The sequence below is a fragment of the Nannobrachium achirus genome (genome assembly GCF_963921795.1).
Source record: "Nannobrachium achirus genome assembly, chromosome: 12".
NCBI lineage: Eukaryota > Metazoa > Chordata > Actinopteri > Myctophiformes > Myctophidae > Nannobrachium > Nannobrachium achirus.
The window spans coordinates 61,196,075-61,215,284 of NC_137832.1; the positions used below are offsets into that span (position 1 = coordinate 61,196,075).

The 19,210-nt window shown below is 42.7% G+C and overlaps 1 protein-coding gene across 1 annotated transcript in view; it reads right to left on the bottom strand.

Moving 5' to 3' along the window:
• Positions 1 to 3,548: 3,548 nt before the first annotated feature.
• Positions 3,549 to 19,210, bottom strand: part of dok2 (docking protein 2) — a 16,937-nt gene continuing 1,275 nt past the window's right edge. The window contains exons 3-8 of the mRNA XM_080738816.1: positions 17,821 to 17,988; positions 14,927 to 15,041; positions 7,744 to 7,922; positions 6,442 to 6,675; positions 5,238 to 5,372; positions 3,549 to 4,499 (exon numbers count right to left, since the gene is read on the bottom strand). Coding sequence (XP_080594942.1) covers positions 3,756 to 4,499; positions 5,238 to 5,372; positions 6,442 to 6,675; positions 7,744 to 7,922; positions 14,927 to 15,041; positions 17,821 to 17,988 — 1,575 coding nt within the window. The 3' untranslated portion in view covers positions 3,549 to 3,755. The remainder of the gene's footprint in view (positions 4,500 to 5,237; positions 5,373 to 6,441; positions 6,676 to 7,743; positions 7,923 to 14,926; positions 15,042 to 17,820; positions 17,989 to 19,210) is intronic.

The following is a 19,210-nucleotide window of genomic DNA, read 5'->3' on the forward strand; positions in this document are numbered from 1 at the left end:
ATTAGCGGTTTTGTAATGTTGTTTTAGCGGATTTCTGCAGTTAATTTTGTACCCAATGCATTTTTTCAAGTTAAAATCGGTTCGGTTCTACACGGCGGCAGAACCATTTTGGGCTTAATATAATAGGGTTTATAAAAGCATGACCTGACTGTCTTAGTCTTACCTTGGGCTGGTCAGGAGGAAATGGTTCAGTCACGCACAGTGAGACAAGAGTCCTGGCTGATAGAGCCTGAGGTCTGTGTTTTGTAGAGGAAAGTCAGGTACAAAATGATCCTCTCCATGTGATGTTTCAGGGCAAGCAGCTATATTATAATATCTACCGGTAGTCACGTCCATAGTAGTGAAGAGCTCGAACTCCATGCTTTATTTTTAACAGATGTTGTTTTCAATTTCAATACTGGCGCGTGGATATGACATCACATCAGGAGGGGAGGGGGGGGCTGCCTGGAGCTGCCAGCCTCTATCACTACCACTAGGGGGTGTTGTTGTATTCGGTCTGAGTGGATGTAAAGTTACATTACAAAAAAAAAATATATCAAAATGGCCGCCTGGCGGCCAGGGGTTGCACGTGCACCCTAGGACACCCCTTAAAATCGCCTATGAAAGTACCCGTAAGTAGCACTGGCCAAAGTACAGCACTTTCCCCCCCAAATAGAGGTTCTGGCAAGCCATGCATACAGGGATCTGTGTATGCATGACAGAATAACGGATCTGATATCAAAAGATATCTTCTATTTATTTACAGATCTTCCGTTGGGTTCTTTAAACATGCCATCATTGCAAGGTGACCATTTAGTGACTGAATACTGTTGGTTATCCATCAATATTACCATCTTGTGTGAGTGCCTAGCATTGTGCCCCACCCGATGGGAGTATCTCCATACATGGGGTTCATAGCCTCATTATGATGTCATCAATATCATCCCTGTTCTCATCAGAACCATCTGAGCTGTCACTTTACTAAGTCTAGAGGGTTTAACTACTTCACACACACACACACACACACACACACACACACAGGCCCAATTCCAATCCACTCCCTTGGAGGTGCGCGTTCATGTGCAGCCAGAGGGCTTGAGGGCTGTTCCAACTAGGGGTGTAACGATACATTTTAATAGCGATTCGATACATATCACGATACATGGCTGACGATACGATACATGGACGATATTGGTTCATTCATGGCGATACGAAACGATTTGATTCAATGATTTAAAATCAATATAGTAACTATTTAGCAAAGAAATTAAATATGTGTGAAAGGTGTGGATAGTGCAGGTTTTTAAGGGAAACATGTATTATTATGGATATAAATAAGTAAACACAGTGATTATCTGCCAAATACATGGATATTTTATATTGACAAACCTGCACCTTGACATGAACCCAGAGATTACAAACATTTATCGATAGACCAGTATAGCTATATGGAAAGGAAAAGTAATTAAACCCCTCCTTTAAAAATGTTCTTCTTAAAAATGCTAAATACAATGCACAAGTAGGTCGTTACAATCGATTCTTTGCACTGCCGATACGATACGATACAAAATAAAACGATACGATTCGATTTTAGCTGTTTTTATTTCGATATACTTCGATTTTGTAAGTTAAAAACGATATTTCGATACAGTTACTATATCGTTACACCCCTAGTTCCAACTGAAATGGGTATAGGTCAGTGAGGGCTCGGGCCCCGCACCTTATAAGCACCATTTCCGTAAGTCAGTATCGATGCAGACTTTGGCAAAGGAATTACCCACAGTTCATTGTGTTACCAGGGGAATCCTTCAAATGTCAATCATTTAAGTATGCAAATTAGTCATGAAACTTAAACAACCAACCAGGTCTGTGCATTTATTTGGTCAAAGTTGATCCCATTAATATTCTTTAAAAGACAAAGAAGCGGCCACACACACTGTAGCCAAAGTGCCAATATTTATTTTAAGACGCAGAGGGAAAGTTGATCCCATGCCAAGCAGTCTGCTGTCACCCAGGCGTGTGAGACCTCACCCTTTAGAGCGAGATCGCTTCTTGCCCTTAGAGCAGGGGTGGGCAACTTTAATGATGGCGAGGGCCACTATATTTCCACACACACTCCAGAGGGCCACAATGCATATTGCATACTTTGTCATTCTACTATGTCATACAAAAGAAGCAAAAATAGCAGATCTAGTGACTGGCGCATTTTGACTGGCGCATTTTGAGCTTGTAGATGGGCTATTTTTGCTTCTTTTGAATTGGAATCCTGAATTCTTTTCTGTTCTTTTTTAGTTGGAATCCTGAAATGTAACATTTTGATTTAATGTCAAATGCATTTAGTTATATACTCATGTTAACTTTATGAACTTAAATACAAATACGTTGGACATAAAATAATAATAATATAGGCTACTAACATAGACTGAAGTAATTAAAGCGGGTCATGTTTGATATTATAACAGCTGAAATAAATAATATATCAGTATTTCCAACCTGAGGGCCGCATTAAGTGAAGGTGGGGGCCGCATGTGGCCCCCGGGCCGCCAGTTGCCCATGTATGCCCTTAGAGCGTCTTACTAAGTATTAGCGCATTTTCTCAAGCACAGTGAACAGTAAATAGCCCAACAGCGAACTCAACAGAAACACATTTTATTTCTAATTTCCAAGTTCTGTACAGCAGTTAGAAAAATGAAAACATAATTGATTTAGCAATTAATTATTCAATCATTTAAGACAGGCTTCATTCTGGAATGGATGATTTAGTTGACCCCACTTTTAGAACCACTGGTTTATATACCACAGGTAAACATCATAGTCATAGTAACTTTAAAATATTTGATATTTCACTGTTGCCTGTTTAACATGGCTGTTCTGTTTCAAAATAAGATTAGTCAAAACAAAACAAATATACATATATATATTATATTATGAACTATATTTGGAAAAGTAAGAAAATATCTTTAGAGTGTATCTGCTCTTTATGAAAACACAGCCTATCACTGCCATCTGCTGGACATAATGCTACATTGCCAGGAGAACTGCCCTGACAACACCACACATGATGCAACCATCCAGTTCTCTCTCACAGGCCACTTCCTGTTCAAGTCAAGACATTTTATGTCTGTGAAAATTACCAACAAGATCCTAAAGAGTGTTTGATGCCTGTCTCCACGGAAAGGAAACACTATTACAGTGCACTAGAATGCTCTGTGTGTGTGTGTGTGTGTGTGTGTGTGTGTGTGTGTGTGTGTGTGTGTGTGTGTGTGTGTGTGTGTGTGTGTGTGTGTGTGTGTGTGTGTGTGTGTGCGCATGTGTGCGTGTGTGTGTGTGTGTGTGTGTGTCCAGGGACGTGCTGGCCATTGGGAAAAGCGGGACAACTCCCGAACGGCCGGTTCATTAGGAGGCCCTGCTTCATCATACAAGGCCGTTGCACAAAAGTAGTGAAAACAGTAGATCTACAAGCACACAAAACCGCGAGGCGTTGTGTGCTTGTAGATCGGCTGTTTTCACTAGTTTAAATCATTTTTAAAATGATAAATACAAAACAAACGGTTTTGGACATACAAGGTTTCCACCCGACAGCGACAAAATATAACTCATGTACTGTACAGTAATTGGCCCACTGGCTTGTCACTTGTCTTGATCTGAAACGGCAAATCTTTGAGTAGTAGCAGCGCTATAGAGAGAGATCTCTCACTATAGCGCGCAATGAGGGCCTCTCCAACTCTTTTTCCCAGGCTGAATCAGGGGCCCAGCACGTCCCTGGGCGTGTCCTCTCATCTGTTCTCTCTTTCTTTCACCATCACATTGTCATACGGTGAATCCGCTTCCGGCTCCTCTTCGGGAAAGGCTCTCTGCGGGCGCTTGGGGACAGCATAGTCATCCACCGTGGGGTCGTACGGGTACTCCTGACCTTTAGGGTCCACATCGCTACCCATACTCCTCCAGGCGTTGCCTTTCACCTCCTCTGGGTCGTCGTAGAGAGCCGCCGTGCGGGGATTCTGTTCGTTCACAGCGCAGCCCTCGGGCTCGTCGTAGATATGCTCTACCTTCCTATAGGTGGGACGGGGTGCCTCGGCCACGCCCCTGAAGGCCACCTTGACCTGCGATTCGTCGATGCAGTCGTAAAGCGGGTCGGCGCCCGACTCTGGCTCCTCCTCTCTCAGCCCGAAGGCCTGATGGGAAGAAAAGATTTCCATGACGTTGTTGATGTTGATGATGTCGAAGGGGAGGGAATACTCTGGCTCGGCCACTCTCTCTCTCCTCTTGGGTTTCTCCGGTTTCTCTCTTCTCTCTCTCTTGTCGTCTGGAGGCTGTCCGGGCGCGGTGATCTCGGAGTAGGCCTGGGCGTCCTGCTCCTGGTGCAGGGACACCTGGAGCTCCGGGTCCTGGTCGGGGCTGCTGTGAGGCAGTGGACAGCTGGAGATGGTCTTCACCTGAGTCTTCCTGCCGATCACAGCCCCTCTGGTGTCCAGCGTCAGACTCTTCACTCCCGTCAGCACCTTGTCTACTGGGGGAGACTAGAGGAGAGGAGAGGAGAGGAGAGGAGAGGAGAGGAGAGGAGAGGAGAGGAGAGGAGAGGAGAGGAGAGTGATTGGCCAGTACAGTCACTTTGATTGGCACTTGTGCCGAATGCTCACCCCAAAACATTATTTATGAGATTGTGGTGGCTTGTGTGGGACAACCAAGGCCTGGATATGTTAGTAATGACAACTAGTACCACATTCATGAAAAAGAAAATCACTTTTGACCACAACAAATAGTGTAAAAGCGATAGGGTTATAGGCTCCACTCTATGCTATGATAGCTGCTGGGTTCTGCTGGGGAAACTGGACAACAGGGGCATTTCTGCCTAATCGACCCCATGGACAGTCTTTTGGGATCAATATAAGTAGGAAAATGAGCCTAGAACTGTTTACTGTACATATACGTTCACTGTTACTTGTGTTGATTATGTCTTGTTTATTATTGTATGTTACTGCATGTCTTTAAATGTCTTGGTGAATTGAATACACAGGACCACAATGGGAACAAGCCCCTATAGGGCGTTTTGGGTTATCCCTTTGACAATCATTGTAAAATCGTACCTCTGTTCTATTTGCAAACTGTTAATACAGTATTCAATCAGTCAACCAAACCAGCTGAGTGGGGCATTTGTGTTGTTGATGTTGTACCTACCAGCTGAGTGGGGCATTTGTGTTGTTGATGTTGTACCTACCAGCTGAGTGGGGCATTTGTGTTGTTGATGTTGTACCTACCAGCTGAGTGGGGCGTTTGTGTTGTTGATGTTGACCTACCAGCTGAGAGGGGCGTCTGTGTTGTCCAGGAGAAACCTCTAGGTTCAGAGTCTGACCCGGAATGTTGTTCACTAGACTGTACACCATGTCATCATCCTGAGACACATAAACAAACCCACCCTTTACTCAAAACTCTACATGCAATTTAGGCCAAGATCATTTGGTGACGTAATATTCCTCCTAGTCTCGTGGTCAGAGTCAGACCCACAGTCTTATGTCATCAATAGATGTGTTGCGTTGCGTTGCGTCGTTGTGTTGCGTTGCGTCGTTGTGTTGTGTTGCGTCATTGCGTTGCGTTGTGTTGTGTTGTGTTGCGTCGTTGCGTTGCGTTGCGTTGCGTTGCAAGTGGTCAGATGGCTGGGCTGGTTGCATTTTCAGAGCATGTTTAATTTAATGGTCAATCAATTGATTGTGTTTCCGGCTTGGATCGATGGAACAACTGGTACAGGTATAACCAGTAAGACGCCTATAGGGCAGTCACGCCATCTGTCTTGGCCATGAATCCCTTTTATGCCCATATATGGAGATCCCTGCTCTGAGTATCTGACATCACTGTGATGTCACCTGTTTTTATGCCCATATATGAAGATCCCTGCTCTGAGTATCTGACATCACTGTGATGTCACCTGTTTTTATGCCCATATATGAAGATCCCTGCTGTGAGTATCTGACATCACTAAATCCCTTTTATGCCCATATATGGTGATCCCTGCTCTGAGTATCTGACATCACTGTGATGTCACCTGTTTTTATGCCCATATATGAAGATCCCTGCTCTGAGTATCTGACATCACTGTGATGTCACCTGTTTTTATGCCCATATATGAAGATCCCTGCTGTGAGTATCTGACATCACTATGATGTCACCAGTGATGTCACACTGTGACAAGGGAACCACATTGTCAGGCGTTACAGACAGACAGACAGACAGACAGACAGACAGACAGAGATATACGGTCAAGCTGTGACGGTTCACATACAAAACTCTTAATCTTAATCTTAATCCTAATCTTATATTATCATTACTTGCGCCAGCAGAGCGTGCAAGTAGGGTATTGGTAGCTGTATGCAATTATTTGGGGGCCCACTTACAGTATCCTCGTGGCCCACAGGTTGAGATGAATCACAGATATCCAGTATATCATATTTAACATGACCGGTGTACCTGTATAGGTGAGTGTTGAGGCAGCGAGCGATGCTGAACTCCGTCCAGCTCCGCCGCTCCAGATGTGGTCCTCTGGCGTTGCAGGGTCCCATCCTGTTGGGGGGGCAGGGCAGAGCGCTGCAGGCTGATGGCTGCCTCCACCGCCTGGAACACCTGGTTCCCCTGTTTGGTGTCAAACTCAAAACTACCCTCTCCGCTGTCACAGCGCCGACCCGCCTCGAAGGAGAAGGTTACCTGGAGGTCAGACACACACACACGCACGCACGCACGCACGCACGCACACACACACACACACACACGCACACACACATGGAGATGGGAGGGGGAGGACAGGGGAAAAGAGACGAATGAGATGAAAGAACGACTCCGACTAGGGATGGAGCTTGTTCAATTTTATTGATAATGAGAACCATATCGAGCACCATATCGATCTTGTTTATTGAGCCAGGCTTTTATCGAGCCCAGTATTATATTAACTGTGTTATCGAGTTTGTGGCGGCCTGGTCTTCTTATAAAACAGGGATACCCTGTCAGACTACTTCAGTTCTACTACTGCTATGACACCAAATGTGGAATGCCCTACCAACAACAGACATCAAAAGGTGTGACTCCTTAGTCCTTACCCTCCTTCAAAACTGCCATAAAAGAGCACCTGTTTTTCTCCTTTTTTATATTAACCACTTGAACCCTAGTGTCCATATTCTGAGAGCTTTAGCCAAAAAATAGCAGATCTACAAGCTCACAACGCCTCGCACTGCGAGGCGTTGTGAGCTTGTAGATCAGCTATTTTCGTCAAAGAGCTTTGGTGCAGAGGGGAAAAAGAGCAGACTAAGTACATAGTGAAAGGTCACGTTTACGAAGTATTGACGGTTCAAGTGGTATAAATATCTGAAAACACAAATTGACATGAATCCAAAATACACTGACGATTGCGCTTTCAAACAATGATGGAATCTATGAAAAGGTTGTGGGGGTCCCTGCTTCATGTCTCTCTCAACTAGGGGTCCTTGGCCTGAAAACATTGAAGACTCCTGGTGTAGAGGGGAAAAGAGTATAGGCTAAGTACAGAGTGAAAGGTCACGTTTACGAAGTATTGACGGTTCAAGTGCTATGAATATCTGAAAACACAAATTGACATAAATCCAAAATACACAGATGATTGTGCTGTCAAACGATGAAACTATATGGAATCTATGATAAGATTGTGGGAGTCCCTGCTTCATCTCTCTCTCTCTCAACTAAGGGGTCCTTGGCCTGTTGAAGACCCCTGGGCTAAAGTATATTCAATCAATGCATCCCTACCTTGTCTCGTCCAAAGCGTCTCAGGTAGCGGTAGGGCCAGCTGTAGAGGACCTGGGACGTTTTGCCGTCCATCAGGAGCAGGTTGTCCACGTCGGCCCTCAGAATGAAGGCTCCTCTCAGACGACACCGGTCTGCCGCCTCGCTCCTCCTCACGCTCACTCTGAAGTCACGCACCAGCACTACACACACATACACACACACACACACACACACACACACACACACACACACACACACACACACACACACACACACACACACACACACACACACACACATTTCAATCATTTATTTGTGTCCACATAAGAGATACAGTAAAAGGACACAAATATTACAAGGTGCTGTAAATAATGTACAGTCGGCAAATCCTGGACAAATATCCAATACCCACACACCATTCAAGGGTACAAGTAACAATGCCTTCGCCACACACACACACACACACACACACACACACACACACACACACACACACACACACACACACACACACACACACACACACACACATCATAAATATGTTTCTTTTATCCATTCAAAAACAATAAGGCAGCATAATATTAGGCAGTATACTGTAGGTACGGTAGTCAGTGATAAGGCAACATAAGGCAGTAGGGAGTCAGTAATAATGAAACGTACAGTAAGTCATCAGTATTAAGGGAACAATAAACAACTAGCACCTCTTGATTCACACTAGATGCGATTTTTCTTTTAAAGAAAAGAAGAAAATAATCATTTATTGATTATTTATCAAATTTCATTTATATTATCTTTGAAAATATCAATGACCGGAATAACTAAACTAAGACTAAATGACTACAGTAGTCCTAGTGTAAAATACAAAAGCAATCCTAATGGAAGCAGTTTGACCGTCAGACTCAACTTTCAACATCAAAACAGCGCAAGAAATAAAACTGACTCAATTTCTTTCCACTGTGGGTCATCATCACCACTTCTGCAAAAATAGATCACATGCATGACGAGCCGTGTGTGTGTGTGTGTGTGTGTGTGTGTGTGTGTGTGTGTGTGTGTGTGTGTGTGTGTGTGTGTGTGTGTGTGTGTGTGTGTGTGTGTGTGTGTGTGTGTGTGTGTGTGTGTGTGTGTGTGTGTGGGCGGCCAACTGCCTCGACCGATATACGGGTAAGATAGAGAGCGAGAGAAAGAGAGAGAGGGTGAGAGGTCACGGTACTATAAATGTGTTAAAGTGTGCATACAGGGAAACGTGTCACAAAAAAAGCTAATAACCACTCTTCAGTGTGCTTGCTGACACCAGGGTGCAAGTATCACCCTCTGAAAATGAAGCCAAAGCAGAATATGAAAATGCAGCAGTTCTCATTAATGGCCTCCAGCAGGGTGTTGCTATTTCCCCTCCAGCTGGTTACAGAATAATTTTGTTGGCCAGTCGAGTCTCCTACTGGAGACTAGACAAAATTATAATAATCCATGAACTCAAGGCTTCATAGGGTGTGTAATTGATAGACTGTGTATGGAATGGATCGCACACAGTGGCAAGAGTTGCTTTTTCTTTTTAGCTTTATTGCATTTGAGAAAATCAAATGTGTAATTGATAGAAAATAAGTAATGTTTAAAGGGATATTTCACTTTCAAAAAAACGTTTGGTCATTTTATTGTCTTATCAGGCTTTTATGAACACCCTGAACAGGTTTTAATTTGCTTGATTCAATATTTAGATATTTGATGTAAATGTTATCAGGCCTGGCCTCCAGGCCCATGGGGGCCTCTCCCCATACACACCCATTGTAACTTCAAACTCCATGATAGATTCATTAAAAGCATTCGTTATTTTCTCTGGTGACTCATAACACCCTCCTAATACGTGAGCAGGCCATGTTTTTTCGATAATTTTTTTCATTTATATTTTATATTTTTTTAATTGTATTTAATTCTTTCCATTTTTTCAAAAAATGATTAAAAATAAATGAAAAAAGTTATCAAAAAAGAACACGGCCTGCTCACGTATTAGGAGGGCAGTGTGTAAAAATTCAGGGAAAATGAATGGAATCCTATGGAGAACAGCTCAACTAGCGGCCAAACAAAGTAACTTTTAGTTTCGTGTTTTCTTCATGTTAAATCCAGACAACTGGCCCCCTGGGTCAGACGCACTGTCTTACAGGTTACAATACATCATCAGAATACATAATCGTACTAATCGTCTAACTACTCCTGAAATTGCTGGGAAATTGATTTAAACAGCAAGAAAGACCAGTTTACTGAGAAATTAGATACTTCTCTTGCCAGCAAAAGGGAAAACAGAAATGTGAGACCTACATCACAAGCATCACTTGTTGTTATAGTGCGTGTCAGCGAGCTTATTTGCTTTTTCATTCCATTTCCTGGTGTGATCTGACATGTTGACAGGGTGTGTGTTTGTTTCCTGGCATTATTTATGGTGTTGTGGTTTAAGCTGAATTCACACCATGACTGATAAAACCCTGCTGTGTCAGGAGGTGGTGCCATGAAGACATTATATTTTAAGGATTGGGTAATTTAGCAAAAAAGATAACGCACAGCAAGCGGTGAGGTCAGAGGGAACTAACTTAAAAAGAGGAAAAAGGTGTTGCACACTCTAGCCAGAGACTCTGTTTTGCTCTTTTTAAGAATAAAATGTAATTTTTGTGCAATCTGTACGGCAGACTATGTTAATTGGTTGAATGCTTGATTCCGATTGGTCAATCCCTGAATTCACCGGTGTGTGAGTAGTACCCATGCTCATATCAATCTGCGCTACTTGATTTTGTGCAGTATTCAACATGACAGCCATGCAAACAAACACACAATGTTATTTACAACTAAACGTTGCTCTCAAGAATGTTTTTGAACACCTTGATTGGAAAAATCTTCTACCTTGAGGACTGCAAATACAGATGAATATTATTTTATTGATGAAATTGACAATTAATCAAATGAAAAAGCACATAAAAGATTATGCGTTCTAAAATGGTACATCTACATTTTCACTATTTTTGCTGGATTTAATCAAACCTTATATAAGCAAATCAATTATTGTAAAAAACTATGAAATCGATAATTGTGAACTTAAAGCTGCACTTGCTGCACTAGAAATCCTTAAGTGACAGATTTTTACATTATTGATCTGGAGCCTGCCTGCTTGCTCAGGGGAGAGATTGAATCTTGACCATCGTCAAAATTCGAGTAGTGTAGGTGAGATAGTTGGTGCATTTCCGATACTTCTGTGACCGTGGAGAGCAAAGGTCCGTTTCTCAGTGGTTTTGTCATCTATGAAGGTTAAATAACAAATTGAGCTCCCATGCCCCCTCACAAAACCACTGAGAAACGGACCTTTGCTCTCCGCGGTCACAGAATATCGGAAATGCTCCAACTAAGACATTTGACCTTTGAAACAATCTAAATATTCTTCTCAATAGAAGATCAGGGAGACAAAACGCAACCACCCCAATTGTATTGTAAGTTATGTTGAATTAACTTATTCCACCATACAGATTGAACAAAATAAAAGAATATATATTAAAAAACAAAACAAGAAAGACGTACATACTGTAGTTACGCTTTAATGGCAAAAATAGAATGGATTTATTTATCTTACTGTGTCAGACTGTGTCCTGCTGTGGGGAATTGACTGAGGTATTCCTTGTGTGTGTATGAGACAGCACTAGCTAACATTTAGATCTCATGAAAACTGTTTTATGAGTTTAATCTAAACATAATCTTGATGTATAAAGTATTTTTAAAATTAAAGAATATTATTATCATTATAGGCTTATTATTATTATGGAATTGCCTAATAAAACTGTCATGGCCTGTGGACTTTGGCTGTGTTTATCTGTTTTTGGACTTTATTTCTCTTGTTCCCTTTTTGGTTTAGGTATTCTGTTTATTTATTTTTTATTTTTTTCCTGGTTGTTTAGTCTTTAGTTTATGTAGCCTTTAGTATCTTCTGTTACTAGGTATCTTAGGGTGGTCTGTTTTCTTGTAATCGTATTTTTTGTGACTGTAGGTCGCTATTTAGTATGATAACTTGCAGCTCATGTCCGTCTGTCTTTCTGTAACACCTCATGCTCTTCTGATATCACAATGATGTTGCAAATGAAAGGCCAAGACAGAATTCATTTGCACCGACTTGTTCTCACATCACAATGATGACTCGGCCTTACTAATTATCATACATTTCACGCCCTAACCGGCCCGAAAACATCAATATAAGTCCATATATGGGCATTCCCAGATGATGCCCTTTTAGGGCAACCACACTAATAGAACCTGTTATGCGCAAATATGGAGATCCCTGATGTCATCAATATTAAGCCCATATCTGGGAATGCCCATATACAGTATGGACATAGATAGCCCATATCTGGTAATGCCCATCTATGGACATATTGCGTCAGTCTCATGTGGTCTATGGCGTCAAACATCTTTGATGTCAAACATCAGTCATCTCCATATTTGGGAAAATTTGGCCACATTTTGTCCAACTTAAACAACCAACCGGGTATAGGGCGTCAAAGTTGATCCTATGCCAAAGCGCCAGCACTCACCCAGCAGTCTGCTGTCACCCAGGCGGATGCGTGCACACACCTATGCTCACACGTCCATGTGCGCAGCTTCTCGCCCTTAGGGCGTCTTACTGGTAGACAGTATTGTTCTAATGTCTTCCTGTCTGTTAACTTGTCTTACCACTTGTTTATTGTTATAATCACCTGTGTCCTGTTGGTCTCTCTAGCCTACAGTATCTCATTGTGTAATTCATGAATAAATAAATAAATAACCCTCTGGTATAAAGGACTCTGACAGGAAGCATTTCCATAAATAACGTAATCAATGTAATTGTCTAGTTGACATCACCTGTGACTGGTATAGTCCATGCCTATTTTACAGCATACTCCCCTGTGTGTTTATTTCTTTGTCAGTTCATTGCTGTCAGTGACATGTTCAGCCATTTGCTCCTTGTGCATTCCAAGTTATTGAATCTTCCAGCGTATTTGAAGTTCCTTAACATGTCTAGTTTTCCTTGTGAGTATGGGTATGGGTTTCTGAAAATAAAACCCTCTTCAATGCTCTGCCTGTGCCTGTTCGTTCTGCACTTGAGTGAGGTAGCACTAGGGCATTAACGACTTGTGATTTTTGCAAGTCGACTCAATCGACTCAGTAAAAAGTTGAGTTGAAGTCAACTTTATCGCTTGATGAAGTCAGAAAATAGCCGATCTACATGCTCACAGGAACGCCTCGCATCGCGAGGCGTTGTGAGCATGTAGATCTGCTATTTTCACAATAGAACCATGTTATACCTAATGTAATGTACTGTAACGTTGGATTATTCCGTCCTTGACAATAAGCAATCTGTTTGAATGCTGTACCAGATGTACACACAAACATAATGATAGAAAAACAAATACAAAGGAATTTCTCTGGTGGGAGTCGACTTGTGTAATGAAGTCGACTCATTTTTCATTAATGCCCTGCTGTGCACCTTCTGAACCTCAACGTGACACAAACATCATTATTAATAGTAGAATAATGATCATAACTAGAAGCAGTGCTCTTCCGAGCACAGGTCTCCACCAGGCCACACAAATCGGCCTGTTATAGCGCCACCATGAGGCTGATTTAAAAAATGTGGGGCAGAGGTTCTGAATTAGCATCCAGGGAGTGTGTGTGCTCAGTTTGGCAGCGATCGGGCCAACGGCGCCGGAGATTAGCTGGTAACAACCAGGCCACACAAATCGGCCTGTTATAGCGCCACCATGAGGCTGATTTGAAAAATGTGGGGCAGAGGTTCTAGATTGGCATCCAGGGAGTGTGTGTGCTCAGTTTGGCAGCGATCGGGCCAACGGTGACTGAGATTAGCTGTTCACAAACTGCGAGGACGCACGGACGCACGGACGGACGGACGGACGGACGGAGGGGAAAACATACTCTCCCTCAGCCTTCGGCTGGTGGAGACAATAACATTTTGAGGCTGTGTGTATAGGTTTGAAAGGTGTCTTTATTCTGCAGACACCTGTTACAGAAGAACACACATCGTGACGCACTAAAGTACCATATGCACACACTTACTGCAGCGTTGCTACACAGAGACCACAAAACAGGAACGCACGCAACCACTTTTCCACTACGTAACATCTGCCGCACAAGCTGTGTGTGTGTGTGTGTGTGTGTGTGTGTGTGTGTGTGTGTGTGTGTGTGTGTGTGTGTGCGTGCGTGCGTGCGTGCGTGCGTGCGTGCGTGCGTGCGTGCGTGCGTGCGTGTGTTGTATTATCATATTTTGACCACCAAAAATAGACAATATTCAGTACATCGACAGGTTTAGATCTTGTAGATCGGCTATTTTCGGCTTCTGGGTAAGGGTTAACAATGGCAAAAAAAAGAAAAAAGAAATGGTGTGTGCGTGTGCGTGTGCATGTGTGTGTGTGCGTGTGTGTGTGTGTGTGTGTGTGAGAAAACAGGAAGTGTAAGCCAGTTAGCTGAGTAACTGAGCCACAAAGGCTGCTAAATATAGCAGCTCTGAAACTATGGCGACGAGATGACTGACAGGCAGTTCAGCTGACCTAAGGTCAGTAACATAGGAACGCTAGGAACCATTTCTACTGTATGCACGCACACACGCACGCACGCACGCACGCACGCACGCACGCACGCACACACACACACACACACACACACACACACACACACACACACACACATTTACTGAAGTACTGTACTTTTTACTTTACTTGAGTACTTCCAATTTCCAATGATTTTATACTGCTACGCCACTAAATCTCGGATCCAAATATTGTACTTTTACTCCACTACAATTATTTGAAAACTTGTATACCATTACGCTGGATAGACGCCCGAGGCGAACGGCCCGGGAGGGCGAACAGACTGGTATGTGTTTTGTGTATACAGTAAGTGTGTGTTGGACATTTGTGTTTTACATAGAGAGGAGAATAGAATCCAACAGCAGGTTCAGTCGGGCCCTAAAGTCCAGCTTCAAAGCTCTAAAGACAGACAGACAGTCTTTGTTTTGTTTTGTCTGTTAATGTCAAATGTCTTAAGTATGTATGAATGTACTTGTTGTGTATTGTTCTGTCTATTGTATTGTCTGTATTTCTGTGATGGGGACCCTCTGGAAAATGAGACGATACATCTCAAGGGGTTATCCTTTCAAATTAAAAGGTCATAATAACAGTCCTACCTATCTCTCTGCCACTGTACAATGAGTTGTCTTCCATGCCCTCAGCTTCCTCTTCCTCCTCCGTTATTCCTCTATGTAGACTCCTCCTCTTGACTCCACCCTCTGACCAGCTCATCTGTACACACAGACACACATGCACAGACACACATTAGACAGATTAGGGAAGTGCTGCTGTGTCTCAACATCGAGGTATGACTCAACTCAGGGACGTGCAGAGAATTTTAGAGAGAGGCAGGGGCTGACATTTCTAAAAGGGCCTTTTGGTACAAATATCAAAAATAGCCGACCTCCAAGCTCACAACGCGCCGCGCTGCGACGCGCTGCGACGCGCTGTGAGCTTGGAGGTCTGCTATTTTCGGGGCTTTATAACACACTGAACTAAGCCTAATCAAATCAATACTGGAGATGTGGCGTAACGGCATGGATTTCTACACAGAGAGGGCAATTATTTCAACATAAGATGCTGAATTGCAGGAGAGTTTGGACAAGGCAGTGTTCTTGAATGCTGACTTCAGGTATGGCATGGAAAGAGGGCATTTGCGTTTCTTTCACCATAGTAAAAACTGCATTCATGGTCTACAGAAAAGGGAAGCGGCTCAAGCCCCCTTTGATGTGTGCACGTGCCTGACTCAACTAGACTAGCCTGGCGAGGCAGGCTCCATTACACTCTCCAATCACAGTAGTCTCCAACTGATTCATTATTCGGGTTAGAAGCTTTAGTCACAACTAAGCCTGCTCAAGTGGCTAGTGACATATGTACAGTATTTCCACCTATGGGGAAAACAACATTAAATAGGTTTCGAAACTGTGGTCGAAAGTGCACACATTTGATGGTGCATTAGTGCGATGTGTAAGGAAGCCCAGAAGAGCAACTCTAACTGAGACAATGTAGGACATGATGACATGAAGGTTGCAGTGCGCAAACACCTAATTAAAAAAGACAAATGTACATTTGAGAATAAAGTGATGCAAAAAAAGACGCAAGAGATGTGGAAAACAGTGATACAGGTGTGGTCATGTACTGTAAGTGGCATGAGTGGTCACTGAATGGTTGGATCATGGATATTCATCCTATGGTCTCAAATTGGCACCTCGACAGGGAGCAGTCTAGTTTATATAGAGCCTTTATCCAAAGCTTTACAATGTGTGTTAAATTAACACAATAAACACATACTGTTGTTCCCTATTGAGCTTGGCACATTTCCTGGGGCAAGCTGCACAGATCACACATGTCACACGTGTCTTCTTATTTTTTCACTCTCAAAAAGCGCCCGCAATGTAGTGCATTTAAAACTACATTGCATGCACATCATGGGGTGATCACTGCTTGCCTCCTGTGAATTGTTTTATTTTTATTTTTGTTTATTTTCTGTTTATTTCGTTGCTTAGTGAGGTCAGCAGAGAAAGTGACGTGAGTGAGATGAAAGGTTGGTATCTGCTCATCAGGAGCAGATGTGGTTCAGAGAGCCTTGCTCAATAGTCAGGGAATTTTAATAAAACCCTGGGAATAAATTCCTTACCAAACAATTTCTTCACCAATGTGTTCGTAAAGGTGTCTAGTAACATATCTAACAAAGATTGAAATTCAACATCCCTAGCAAAATATTTGACAGCTAGGGTAATTCTGGGTCTCATTCACTTACTATACACTGTACTATAACGGAAAAAAACACTCCCAAAAATATGCTTTAAGTAGCATGTTAGGGGTCTAACTAGGTGTTTTTAATTATTCTGAATCCATTGCAAGCATTTGTTTTGCACAAAAAAAACATTCATTGGGTCAAAATCAGACGCAAATGAGTCTGATGAGTCATCACTTTTCACAAGGTGTATGGGGTCAATTTTTGGCCCAAGGAATGTTTTTTGTGCAAAACAAATGCTTGCAATGTATTCAGAATAATTAAAAACACCTAGTTAGACCCCTCACATCCCACTTAAAGCATATTTTTGGGAGTGATTTTTTTCCCCTTATAGTACAGTGTAAGTGAATGAGACCCAGAATTACCCTAGCTGTCAAACATTTTGCTAGGGATATTGAATTTCAATCTTTGTTAGATATGTTACTAGACACCTTTACGAACACATTGGTGAAGAAATTGTTTGGTAAGGAATTTATTCCCAGATTTGACAGGTATTCTGCTAATTTTCCCTGACTACAAGGACACTTTGACACTATTAACCCAGGGTAAGGGGAGCTGCGGATCGATTCCCGGATGCATCACTTTATGATGCTTTTTCCTTTCATTTGCAACCCATCTGTATTTACAAACTGATTAGGGTCGTGCTTGGTCTTCCTCCTCGGGCCCACCTCACCGCTTATAAGCGTGGGGTGGCTCACAGTAGCTAACAGAGTACAGCATCTTGCAATGGACCTGGTGTACAAGATACACTACACCTCCAAGATAACCATGTACCTGACAAACTACTTCCAAAAGGTCAAGGATGTCCACAATCACAACACCAGAGGCAGCTCCAGCTGCTCCACTAATCATGTTCAACCCAGATTTAACACTAAACAAGGCTCTAAATTCGTTCTCCAGCTATACCACCAACATGTGCAAAGTGCTCTGTTCTATCCATCTGTCTTTCAATGTTGTATATGAGATACATAAAGTGGTTCCTGTGTAAAGCTTACTAGGATCTCCTCTTATTTGACCTTGTAAACTACTGTTTACTGTACCTTTTCCTATTGCAAACTTCTAATAAATTCTTCAATCAATCAAACACACAACACACATTTAGAGCTAAGCCATTTTAACTCAAATAAAATTATTCTGTAGTCTATGTGCATGCAGGGAATGCTGACGTGCGTATAGGCGTGCATGCGTTTGTGTCTGTGTGCAATCTGTGCATGTGTGTGCATGTGTATGTGAGGTGTGTGTGTGTGTACTTACAGGAAAGGCAATCTCACAAAGTTTGTGAGTCCAGTCGTCAAGGTGTGCTCTGTCTGAGGCGAACACATACAGCTTCTCTGTTGTCTCCAGAATGAACGGTCCAGTGTCCCTGGGGCAGCCGTCCATCTCCACCTCCGACACGCGGATACAGTCGGACAGACGGATCACCTGCGAGACAGGAATAGACAGACAGATGTATAACCACTGACCGCTATCAAGGGCCAGGGAATTGGGACCCCCATAACAGAAGATTTTTGTTATAAAAGCATTGTGAACTATTGAGATCGTCTATTTTTTAATAGCCGAGGTATAAAATATGGTTAACGTGGTTAACCTGATTTTGGGATTATGTGTTTATACGTTTTCCTAAGGGCCCCCTGGAACCCCCTCTAAGACCCCTGGGGGGTACCGGACCCCACTTTGAGAACCAGTGACCTAGGTAGGAAACACAGGTATAGACAGGTAGACGTATCACCTATAGGAGACAGTTCCTTGTTGAGATCAGTGGTAGACGCATCATGAAAAAGCACCAGGACTAGATTATCAACTACCAGCTGTTCACGGATACTGAGATCTGACTCCCTGGTCATTCTAATGTAGCAGTTGGGCTGCATAGCATAGTGAATGGTGGACTGATGCCTTGCCTGGTCAGTGGGAGAGTTGTGAGCTGGCTCAAGCATGTTGATTATACAGTACACTGTTGATTATGCTGAAAATGTTGCTGAATTATTCAAGTGTAGTCTTTCTAACAAAGTATACATGAGTTGTCTAGTCCATTGAACTGCAATGGTGAGCATATTCTTTCAAATGCTGAGACCCAGGTGCATGTGCATCCATAAACAATGGTCAGATACATAGTACAAATTAAGGCAAGCAATAGCTTGGTATACCCAAGCCATTCCACCATCAGGCTGTTGAACAAGACCTGAGCCTGTGGGTGGCCATATCAGTCTTGGTGACATTAGGCCGCTACACTTTATGCACATAATGACCTGGATTTACACTCCAAAGCTAATGCTATACCGGTGCTATCCCAAATGCACAATCTTACATTTCTAAAAATGGGGTGGTAAAATGACCCTAACCCTATTCCATTGTGAAACAGCTTTTGACAGCCTATAGTCAGCACAGTTTGTTTTCTAATTGTGAAGTAATTTGAACTACATGCATGTTTGAAAGTTGTTATACAAATAATGATGAATTATTATCATCAATATTATTGTAACACTATTTGACCGATATCTGAGCTACAGCCATGGGTGTGGTCACACGTGGACTACAACAGAGCGTGTTCTCACATTCTAGTATGGTATGGAAACTGTTGCAGCCTATGACAGGAAGAAGCCTAACAACGTAGACAAAGCAGTGTCTCAAGTCATTGGTCAGGATT